Source organism: Pristiophorus japonicus, chromosome 11 (genome assembly GCF_044704955.1).
Source record: "Pristiophorus japonicus isolate sPriJap1 chromosome 11, sPriJap1.hap1, whole genome shotgun sequence".
In the NCBI taxonomy this organism is placed as follows: domain Eukaryota; kingdom Metazoa; phylum Chordata; class Chondrichthyes; family Pristiophoridae; genus Pristiophorus; species Pristiophorus japonicus.
The window spans coordinates 145234665-145246824 of record NC_091987.1 but is presented as its reverse complement, the minus strand read 5'-3'; the positions used below and the strand labels follow the sequence as shown (position 1 = coordinate 145246824).

Here is a 12160-nt window from a genome sequence, read left to right as displayed (position 1 = left end):
GTCCAAATGATTAATATATATCAAGAAAAACAGTGGTCCTAGTACCGACCTCTGGGGAACACCACTTCAGTCCAAAAATAACTGTTCACCATTACCCACTGTTTCCTGTTACTGACCCAATTTTGTATCCCTGCTGCCACTGTCCCTTTTATTCCATGGGCTGCAACTTTGCTGGCAAGCCTATTATGTGGCACTTTATCAAACACTTTTTGGAAGTCCATGTACACCACATCAACCGCATTGCCTTCATCAACCCTCTCTGTTTCCTCATCAAAAAACTCAAATCAAGTTAGGTAAACATGATTTGCCTTTAACAAATCTGTGCTGGCTTCCTTTAATGAATCCACACTTGTTCAAGTGACACTTCATTTTGTCTCGGATTATTGTTTCTAAAAGCTTCCACACCACTGAGGGTAAGCTGACTGGCCTGTAGTTGCTGGGTTTATCCTTGCACCCTTTTTTGAACAGGGGTGTAACATTTGCAGTTCTCTAGTCCTATGGCACCAGCCCTTATCCAAGGAAGATTGGAAGATTATGGCCAGTACCTCTGCAATTTCCACCTTTATTTCCCTCAGCATCTTAGGATGCATCCCATCCAGTCCTGTGACTTATCTACTTTAAATACAGCCAACTAGTACCTCCTATTTATCAATTTTTATCCCATCCAATATCTCAACTACCTCTTCTTTCACTTCATCCATCCTCTCTGGCTTATTCTGTCCCCCTTCTCTCCCTATCCCTCATTTCCCTTTTATTTCCAGTACCCATCTCACTTGCATTCCCTCTTCACAACTTTTTGAGATGCTGAAACAAAACTGCCATCTTGTTACATTGCGCAATATTGAAAACACGTTGAAAATAAAACCAATCGATCTCCTGAAATGAATGCTTAAATAACTAAATTGATGACTGTTGTTTTGACCTTTCCGATTATAATCGCACATCACAATTTTCGTGTTTTGGTGCTAGATGGTGTCTGTTTCATCATTGCTGTCACTCCCATGTGCAGACTGTGTGTCCCTTGCAGTGTTAGAGTATTAAGCTGATTGCCAGTAATAACATATCTTGTGCTTGAATACTTTCAGGGATATAGGTTTAGAGCTTTTCCGAACCCACGTCATCAACGACAGAATTGTACAGAGCAAAACCATCGATGGGATACTTTTGTTGATTGAAAAAGAGCGAAATGGGGAGGCTGTCGACAAAAGCTTGATCCGAAGTTTGCTAAGTATGCTCTCTGACCTGCAGGTAAGGGAGGTTTTAACTCTCAAATAGACATTTTCTTTCATGGAAGCCTCCATTACTCATAATTTACTTCAAACAGGTCTACCAGGAATCATTTGAACAAAGGTTTTTGGAGGAGACTAATTGTTTATACGCAGCAGAAGGACAAAGACTAATGCAAGAGAGGGAGGCAAGTAACAGAGACTCTAAACAGAGATCCTTAACCAGCACTCTGTTTGGGTCCAATATTCATTTTTCTCTTACAATTTAAATATTTTAAATCTAGGTGCCAGAATATCTTCACCATGTAAACAAACGCCTGGAAGAAGAGGCAGACCGAGTAATTACTTACCTTGATCAAAGCACGCAGTAAGTAGTTGTTCTTACTTTCTTTGCAGTGCCCCTGGAGGAGTGGACGTAGCTGGTTATTTAAGAAACGGGAGAGCAAAAGAAAATAGATTAACTTTCTGCAGAGAAGGTTGATGAAGATTCCTTGTGTGAAAGCATGTGTCCCTTGTAATGTATGCACCTGAGAGTATGCTCACAGGTTTGTAGAGCTGTTGGGCACTCTACGCGGGAGTCCTCCCACTATTTATAGGGGACTTGGCCTGGAGGGTGGTGCACGGAGCAGTCCCGTGCAATAAATTTTTAAGTCGGATCACTGGCTCCCAGGCCGCCTGCAATTTCTGCGGTCTGGAAGTGTCCGTGTTCCATGTTTTTATTGAATGCACGAGGTTGCAGCCCCTGTTCCAATATTTAAAGGGGCTGCTCCTGAAATTCTGGCTGCACTTCAGTCCCACACTCCTGATCTTTGGGCACCCTGTGCGGAGGGGAGCGGGTAGGTCTGAGGGCCTCCTCGTAGGACTGCTCCTGGGCACGGCCAAGGGTGCCATCAGCCGGTCCAGGCAGCGGGCGGTCGAGGGGGTCGTTCAGCCTGATTGCCTGCCTCTCTTCCGCGCCTACATCCGGGCCAGGGTGTCCTTGGAGATGGAGCATGCGGTGTCCACCGGTATACTCGCGGACTTCCGCGAGAGGTGGGCACCGGAGGGACTGGAGTGCATGATAACCCCCGGCAACCAAATTTTAATTTGATTTTATTTATTTTACAGTTTAATTTGTTTTAATTGCCGGTTTTAGTGTCCCCCTCCCCTTTTATAGGGGGCACTTGTAAATTATATGATTTTAATGCCCAAAAAAAATCACAAAAGGAAAAAAAAACACAAAAAAAAAGAGGCCAGGTATAAGTGTCTGGAGTGTCCCCCAGATCGGGGGGCACTTGATTTAATGTTTATTTTGTCTCCCCCTAAAAGAGTTGTAGAGCTGTTGTCCTGGTCAAGGTGACCATTAATGGGTCCAGGCAGCGGACGGTCGAGGGGGTCGTTCAGCCCGACTGCCTGCCTCTCTTCCGCGCCTACATCCGGGCCAGGGTGTCCTTGGAGATGGAGCACGCGGTGTCCACCGGTACACTCGAGGCCTTCCGCGAGAGGTGGGCACCGGAGGGACTGGAGTGCATTGTCACCCCCAGAAACCAAATTTTAATTTGATTTTATATGTTTTAAAGTTTAATTTGTTTTAATTGCCGGGTTTTTAGTGTCTCCAGCCCCTTTTATAGGGGGCACTTGTAAATTATATGATTTTAATGCCCAAAAAAAAATCATAAAAGGAAAAAAAAAAGCAGGCAGTTATAAGTGTCTGGAGTGTCCCCCAGATCGGGGGGCACTCGATCTAATGTTTATTTTGTACTCCCTAAAAGAGTTGTAGAGCTGTTGTCCTGGTCAAGGTGACCATTAATGGGTCCAGGCAGCGGACGGTCGAGGGGGTCGTTCAGCCCGATTGCCTGCCTCTCTTCCGCGCCTACATCCGGGCCAGGGTGTCCTTGGAGATGGAGCACGCGGTGTCAACCGGTACGCTCGCGGCCTTCCGCGAGAGGTGGGCACCAGAGGGACTGGAGTGCATCGTCACCCCCGGCAACCAAATTTTAATTTGATTTTATATGTTTTAAAGTTTAATTTGTTTTAATTGCCAGGTTTTAGTGTCCCCCTCCCCTTTTATAGGGGGAACTTGTAAAATTTATGATTTTAAAGCCCCCCCCAAAAAAATTTTTAAAACCCACAAAAAAGAAAAAAAAAGAAAAAAAATGGCAGTTGGAAAGTGTCTGAAGTGTCCCCCAGATCGGGGGGGGGCACTTGATTTAATGTTTAATTTTGTTTACTCCAAAAAGAGTTGTAGAGCTGTTGTCCTGGCCAAGGTGACCATTAATGGGTCCAGGCAGCGGACGGTCGAGGGGGTCGTTCAGCCCAACTGCCTGCCTCTCTTCCACAGCTAGGGCTCACACCAGGGTGTCCCTGGAGATGGAGCATGCAGTGTCTACGGATACACTCATGGCCTTCCATGACAGGTGGGATTACAGTGCATCATCACCCCCAGCAACCAAATTTTAATTTGATCTGCTAAGTTCCCTTAAAGTTTTATTGTTAGTTTGTGGGTTCTAGTGTCCCTTTAATAAAGGGGCACTCGGCTTTATCTGTTAATTTAAAATAGTTGTAGAGCTGTTGCATTATGAGTGGCTTAGCCAGTCATGTGATGTTCACAAGGCTGAATAAAACCCCAGTCAGTTGGGTCTAGGTCATCCAAGATGAGGTATGCAGCTGTGAGCCGAGTGGATGAACTGGTAATGTGTAGTGTGATTGTTAAACCTTTGTTAATAAACCAACGCGTTCTTAATAGCAATGTGTTAGTATGAATTCTTAAGCAAAGAACTCATGAAGCAAGTATATTGCATCCCTTTTTGCTTTTCGTTTTCCCAATGGCTAACTCTTATGTTGATCCTTGCCCCTCGGATTGATCCTCATCCCTGGTGCAATGTTTCTGTACTGAGTTTTAGAGCAGAGGGCTAGAAGCTGAGTCTTTCATGACTATTAAGAGTCCGCGGGCTGAATTAAAATAAGATTCACTTTAATACGACACGGCTCTCCTCGGTGACAGTCGGTTCCACTTGCTGAAAGTACGTATCGCGGGGTGTGCACAACCAGCTGTAAAGAGAGGTGGAGGCAAGGTGAGGATACTTCGGTTATGTGATGAGGCGTTGTGGAAACTTTATTGACATGATAGAAGTGAGAAACTGAAGGGGGCAGTGAGGGGGCCTGGGGTTTGATACAGTGTGAACAGCAAGCTCAAGATACTAATTGTTGGGGAAGGTCAATCCATAAATTGTGTTGCACACTCATCCGTTAGTTAAGAGGGTGGAACGGTAAGGAAGCATGCATAATGTAGCTATCACCAGAAGTATATGTTGTGACAGAATAGTTACTTCTAACTCAGCGCCAGTCAACCCTGAAAACTGGTACCCTGACATAAAGGCCTGGGTTTTGCTGTAATAATAACAATGAAGCTATCAGCGCTTGCCGTCATTAAATCTGACAGCAACTTCTGACGTCCGCACATGCACAGAATTTAACGTGCGTTAATTGCGTAAATCCAGAAGTTGCTGTCATCGAGATGGCCAGCTCCTCCATGGGGGCTGTTGTTGCAGTCCTCGCTGACAGACTCGGCACTGAAATAACTCCAATGGCGTGAACTTTGGGTAATTACCCACTAGTCTTCTGCACTAATAACGGTTGAAAAAGTTAGGGCTGGTATATTTAGGAGTAAGTAAATTTTTAACGGCGTAATAAGTGATAATTACTACTGAACAACCTCTCTGGCCCTGAAAAATTAATTTTAAAAGTGTGGAGTCTCATACCCTCAGAAGAAATTTTATGTTGGGAGATTTTCTTTTCAATTCTTTTTTTTAAGTATTTCTGTCTGTCTCTCTTACCCCATCTGTATTTCCCAATCATTATTTTGCTTCCTGTACATGATTTTAATGTAATTTTACATTTCCTGTTATTTACTTCCTGGTTTATACTCTGTGTGGCTCAGTGAGGATTCTTTAATCTGATTGGTTGAAGAACCTAGCTGATGCTTGACCTGTTCACAGATTGCACAGATCCCCTGTAGAGGGTGGTACACTGATAGAAACACTGAATAACTGGAAGTCTCCGCTGGCAAACCCGCAAGAGTCCATTGGCAACTGTCGCAAGGTGAACAGCAAAAGCCGCTCCTTCGTCACTGAGGGGCAAATCCGGGACATAGGGTGGTGCTAACCAAACGAGCAGCTGGAGTTTACCAGTACTCGCTACTGGTAAGCTGTGTGCTTTTAGTTAAATGGCAACAGAACTCCTACGGTTTCTTAAGCCTGAGCTCTTCATAACCTGACTTAAGTTTTCTGGAATTACCTAAGTGAGGTGTGTCCCGAAATGGAAAGAGTATGTGAGATAAAGGCAAACTCTACCTGTGTGAACTTATCAGTGTTTAGTTTGGAAACCCTTCTGCACAGTGATGGCTTTATAAGTGTGTCAGACACCACTGGCCAAAAAGAGTTACCAAGAGTCAATCGAATGACTGGAGTCCAGTGGTGCCCATAGCTGGGTGCTTGTGGTTCGTGTCGGGGCATTTTGGGCCCATCTTGGGTCAATGGTGATCCAGCTGCTGGAGTCATGGGCGGGTGCATGGGGAAGTGGACTATTACGAATGTCCAAGCAGGTTTTTTTTACTGGTTTTTTTCCTCTTGGCCATAGAAATTTCTTCAGAGCAGAGTGATTCATGGAGCATCTGTAGAACAGTTCCCCCTCGCAAGAATAGATCCCTTCAGGAGAGATGGGGAGACAATTTGGACGCACGACAGGTGCTATCTGCAAGGATTAAAGCAATACGGATTTGTCTGTGAAAGCAACATTAATGCCATCTTAGGATCTTTTCATTTTGGATTACGTTCCTATTATATTTTGACAGGTTTATAAATGGCAGCTAGGAATTAGATTAACAGGAGCTGTGCTGTGATTCATTCACAAGTGCCGGTCATTACATGAGAACATAAGAAATAGGAGCAGGAGTAGGCTATTTGGCCCCTTTACTCCACCATTCAGTAAGATGATGGCTGATCTGATCTTGGCCTCAACCCCGCTTTCCTGCCTGCTCCCTATAACCCTCGACTCCCTTATCATTCAAAAATCTGTCTATCTCCACCTTAAATACATTCACTGACCCGGACTCAACAGCTCTCTGGGATATAGAATTCCAAAGATTCATGACCCTCTCAGAGAAGAAATTCCTCCTCATCTCTGTTTTAGATGTGCGACCCCTTATTCTGAAACTATTCCCTCTAGTTCTATGAGGGGAAACATTCTCTCTGCATTTACCCTGTCCAGCTCTTGCAGAATCTTATCTATTTGAATAAGATCACCTCTCATTCTTCTAAACTCCAATGAGTATAGTCTCAACCTTTCATCATAAGACAACCCTTCATTTCAGGAATCAACCTAGTGTATCTTTTCTGAACTGCCTCCAATGCAAATATACCCCTCCTTAAATAAGAAGGCCAAAACTGTACGCAGTACTCTAGGTGTAGAGTTACTTCTGTTGGTTTCAATATTGGAGGAGTTGTGGTGAATTGGGCCATTGTCTTCCCCCATATTCTGGTCAGGGGCCAAGGATACTGGGCAGGCCTATTTCCTGGCCTACCAGGTTGTATTTTGGCCTCCCAGTGGCAGTTGTATGGATGCTTACATCAGCCCGTTGACCTCTCATTTGTGCTATGCTGATGTATCCTGGTGTTTCAACATCAAAAGAGGCTCTGCTCTCTCTCGCTCTCCTCCAATCACTGCATACGGATCCTCATTTCCTTTTTCTTGTGGGTAAATGTTGGGACCTCTGATCAGAGAGCTCGGTCCGTGTAAGCGGCAGCTCTCGCTGGGTTCTGGTGATCAGTGAGTGGAAAACCTGGCGGACTGAATCTCAGCATCCAGACCGTCAAACCTGACTCTCAGAGTCACATTCCTATTCAACCAGGTTCCTTGCAAAATTTGTTTCCTACTTTGCTCGCCGCCTGATTTTGGGTCTAATATGAGCATTCTTCTTGTGAGGTTTGACTGGGTTGGTTCAGAGGCGCTACCAGTCTGCAGTAGTTTCACTGGGGCCAGTTTATTGGTGTGCGTCATATGAGGCCTGTCTGGAACTTTTCACCATTCTCTGATTCTCTGTACGACACCCTATATTTATTTTGTTTCGGCACTTTACAGCCTTCTGGACTCAACATCGAGTTCAACAATTTCAGAACATAATCATTGCCCATATATTGCTCCCATTTCTTAATCCCCCCCCCAATCTTATGTATTTTTTCTCTCCCTTTCCCATGGCAGCTGGTAATTATTCCGCCATTCACACCCTATGTAGACTCATCTTTTTCTAACTTCTGCCATTACCATCTCAAGTCAGCCCATCATCCCCTTTGTATCTCAAATCTCTCCTGCCTTCCACCCTATCACAGACCTTCTCTTTTGTTCTTTCCTCCCCTCCCCCTTTCAGTCCTCCTTAAGAATCTGTTCATTTCGAACATTCGCCAGTTCTGACGAAGGGCATTCGACCCGAAACGTTAACTCTGCTTTCTCTCCACAGATGCTGCCTGACCCGCTGAGATTTCCAGCATTTTCTGTTTTTATATCAGATTCCCGCATCTGCAGTATTTTGCTTTTGCCCTTTATTTATTGTCTGTATTTTTATTGGTAGGGAGGGGATTGTACATTTTCAAAAGTGAATAGTTGAATGCATTTTTGATTTGCAGAAAATGGTTGGTTGCCAGTGTTGAGAAGCAACTTCTGGGTGAACATCTGACAGCTATTCTTCAGAAAGGTAAAAGAAACAAAGGACACAGAACATTGCTGCTTAACTTAAATTGCGTCATTCCATAGTAAAACTCCTCCTGGCTTCACAATGCCATTTGCTCCAACTGCACTTTTTTCTCATGTTGTTCGGACTGCCTCACCACAGCAACACTGCCCCACGCTGGCCAACACAGATCGGACTGTCTCAATACAATGACACTGCCTCATGCTGGCCACACAGTTCGGACTGCTTCAATACAATGACACTGCCCCACGCTCGCACCACGGGTCGGACTGCTTCAATACAATGACACTGCCCCACGCTGGCAAACACAAGTCGGACTGCCTCAATACAATGACGCTGGCCACACAGGTCGGACTGTTTCAATACAATGACACTGCCCCATGCTGGCCACACAGGTCGGACTGCTTCAATACAATGACACTGCCCCACGCTGGCACCACGGGTCGGACTGCTTCAATACAATGACACTGCCCCACGCTGGCCACACAGGTCGGACTGCTTCAATACAATGACACTGCCCCACGCTGGCCACACAGGTCGGACTGCTTCAATACAATGACACTGCCCCACGCTGGCACCACGGGTCGGACTGCCTCAATGCAATGACACATCCCACCCTGGCAACACAGCTCTTCTCCCTCAGCGTAGTGATACTGCCCCACACTGGCAGTGCTCTTGATCCCCTTGCTGTAATTTACTATTGCAAAGGTTTGTAATCCCTTGGGCTTTCCGTTATCCTTTTTTTTTTAAATGGTGGGTCTCGTATAACAGCCACTTGTTGCCTTCTGTTCCTATGGAGCATGGCTGTACAAAATGTTGTTTTCCATTTTTGTTTACGATATTATTTCTGTGCTCCGCCATGAATTTCATGTCTGCGACATGACCTCCATCTCCCTCACCGGCCACACTCCCAGGCTGAAACAGCCTTTCACCACCTCAGCGTCCTCTTCGACACTGAGCTCAGTATCCAACCCCATATTCTCTACGTCATAAAGACCGCCTACTTCCATCTCTTTAACATCGCCAGGCTTTCCCTTACCGTAGTCCATCTGCTGCTGGACCCTTGCTCCCTCCAAACTAAATGACTCCAGTGTTTTCTGGCTCAGCCTCCCATCCACCACCCTCCATAAATGTCAACTGATTCAAGGCTCTGCTACTCGTAACCTGTCCCGAACAAGTCCTACTCATCCATCACTGTCTGTCCATTGACTCCCGTCCCCCAGTACCGTAACTTTATAATTCTCATCCTCATGTTTAAATCCTTCCATAGCCTTGTCTCTCCCTGTCTCTGTAATGTCCTCCGCGCCTACAAACCCCATACCCACTGAATACTCCATTCATTCATCTTTATACCCACCATTGGTGGCTGTGCCTTCAGGCACCTCGGCCCCACCCTTTGAAATTCCCTCCTTAAATCCCTCTGGCTTCCCATTTCCCTCTTCTTTGAAGACCTTCCTTAAAACTCACCCAAAGCTTTTGTTCACTTCAACCAATCTGTCCTTTGGCTCGGTGTCTGCTCTCCACAGCTCTGTGAAACTCCTTGGAGCATTCTTTTATGTTAAAAAGTGCTTTATAAAGTGTCAGCTGTGACTCAGTGGGTAGCATTCTCGCCTCTGAGTCAGAAGGTTGTGGGTTCAAGTCCCCCTCCAGGGACTTGAGCACAAATAAATCTAGGCTGACACTCCAGTGCAGTGCAGAGGGAGCACTGCACTATCGGAGATACCGTCTTTCGGATGAGACGCTAAACCGAGGCCCCGTCTGCGCTCTCGGGTGGACGGAAGTAGAGCAGGGGAGTTATCCCGGTGTCCTAGCAAAAATTTACCCTTCAATCAATATAACAAAAAAAACCTGATTATCTGGTCATTATCACATTGCTGTTTGTGGAAGCTTGCTTGTGCACAAATTGGCTGCTGCTTTTGCTACATTACAACAGTGACGACACTCCAAAAGTAATTCATTGGCTGTAAAAGCTCTTCGAGACATCCGATGGTCGTGAAAAGCGCTGTAGAAATCCAAGTATTTCTTTTTCCTAACTTAGTTGTTGAGGTATTAGTTGGGAGTGGCGGGTGTATGTTGCTTCATATCTGGTTATTCTTCCAGGACTCAATCATCTACTTGGTGAAAACAGAGTAGAGGATCTCACTCTTCTTTACCAGCTGTTCAGCAGGGTTAAAGGTGGACTGCAGGTCCTTTTGCAGCACTGGAATGAATACATCAAGGTATTTCTTCAAAATGTTGAATATGTTGCTCCTGTTTAGGAAACTGACCATATCTGTACTTCTAAAAGCTGTGCTCGTTTCATGCTAGGTTGGATACGGTGCAGTGCAGGTCCAAGTGCAGCTCATCTGTGTAGAGCATCCTCACCCCATGTGACCAGGAGTTGAGCAGAGCTCTGGACTGTTGACATCTATCCAGTGAAGTATTAGTGCAATTGATATTGTGGTACGACCTTTAAAGTGACTATCTAGGTCAAGTTTAACAACAGGAGTGACACACAGGGAAAGATTTTCCTGAGCAGCTATAGAATTGTCACAACAGTATGGCTCTCCAGTTGTGAAAGAACTCCCCTTGTCTGGTGGAAAATTGATTTCTGTAGTTTGTTACAGTAGAACTCAATAGTATATTTCTGTCAACTAAAGGGGATAAAGAATACCAAGTTCTCATTCTTTAATTTTACTTTTTGCTTTAAGTTAGTTTCCTTCCTGCTGTTTAAGCCCGTTGCATACCACACAATTGCTCAGCAGGGAAGTGTGGACAGATATCCACAAGCATAGAATAGGTGTTCCACCTTCCTCAAGGATAGGAAGGGTCGTCCACCTTCCACAAGGATAGGAGGGGTGTTTCACCCTTCCTCAAGGATAGGATGGGTTGTCCACCTTTCCTCAAGGATAGGATGGGTCGTCCACCTTCCTCAAGTATAGGAGGGGTGTTCCACCTTAAGGATAGGAGGGGTGTTGCCCCTTCCTCAAGGATAGGAGGGGTGGAACACAGGAACGTCCTCCTTGTTTGAAGCAGGGAGATTTTCTTTTCTCCTGGTGTTAGCCACCTTGGGAAAGCAGCTTTTAACACACTCATTCCTGGTGAAATCTCCTTTATGCATCCTCCAAAGTGCAGATAGACAGCAGGTCCTCTCATTCGTGGTGCGTCAGCTCTTGTGGCAAATGATCATGATCATTTGGAAGGGGTCTCCATAGTAACTGGCTGTAGGGACCCACAGACCAGTTTCTAGAGTGACGAGTATATGAAGCACGAGTTCTCGAACCTATAATGTCAAACCATTTGTCCACCTAAGCATGGACCCTCAGATATATGATAACTTGATGTTTTTCTAAATAAAGTGGGATTTACTTTCCAGACCTTTGGCACTACAATCGTGGTTAATCCTGAAAAGGACAAGACGATGGTTGAGGAGCTACTAGACTTCAAAGATAAAGTAGATCATGTCATTGAAGTGTGCTTTGTAAAAAACGAGAAGTTCATCAATACAATGAAGGAAGCTTTTGAGACTTTTATCAACAAGAGACCAAACAAGCCTGCTGAGTTGATAGGTATGGCTGATCTCTTATTTTGTAGTGTGAAGTATTTAGTAACGATGGCAAGGAGTCATAAAATGGTGTAGCTGTTCTCTGTGATGTTACAGATCTTCCTGTGTGAGTGAACTCAACTCTACTGTGAATTTCATTTTTTATATAAAAGCAGTTTGCCCAATACAGATTGCCAATGCTGGACTGGCCCTTCCTACAGTGTTGTAAATGGAATCCCTGTGCGACACTGAGTCACATCTTTCTCACAGCAGCACCGAAACCCACCCTACTGTCTTACCAATGTTAGTCCCTCAAGATTTAAAAAAAGTATTATTAATTCTCAGAATGTAGGCATTGCTGGCAAGGCTGGCATTTATATCCCATCTCTAGTTGCCCAGGTTTGTGGGGCCGAGAGCATGCAGAAATCAAGCGCAGACAGCGGTAGGAGCGTGCGGCAAACCAGTCCCACCCTCCCTGTCCTTCAACCATTGTCTGTCCCACCTGTGACAGAGACTGTAATTCCCGCATTGGACTGTTCAGTCACCTGAGAACTCACTTTGAGTGGAAGCAATTCTTCCTCAATTTTGAGGGACTGCCTATGATCAGTGCGTGGTTAAGAGTCAAGCACATTGGTGTGGGACTGGAGTCACATGCAGGCCAGACCAGGTAAGGACAGCAGATTTCCT

At 45.2% G+C, this 12160-nt stretch overlaps 1 protein-coding gene across 2 annotated transcripts in view; it reads left to right on the top strand.

Annotated features, from left to right (window-relative positions):
- LOC139276317 (cullin-4A-like) overlaps positions 1 to 12160 on the top strand; it is a 107223-nt gene that overhangs the window by 41252 nt on the left and 53811 nt on the right. For both annotated transcript variants that reach the window (XM_070894122.1, XM_070894124.1), the window contains 6 exons: positions 1086 to 1248; positions 1325 to 1414; positions 1511 to 1593; positions 7886 to 7953; positions 10051 to 10169; positions 11306 to 11498. In XM_070894122.1, the coding sequence (XP_070750223.1) occupies positions 1086 to 1248; positions 1325 to 1414; positions 1511 to 1593; positions 7886 to 7953; positions 10051 to 10169; positions 11306 to 11498 (716 nt within the window). The remainder of the gene's footprint in view (positions 1 to 1085; positions 1249 to 1324; positions 1415 to 1510; positions 1594 to 7885; positions 7954 to 10050; positions 10170 to 11305; positions 11499 to 12160) is intronic.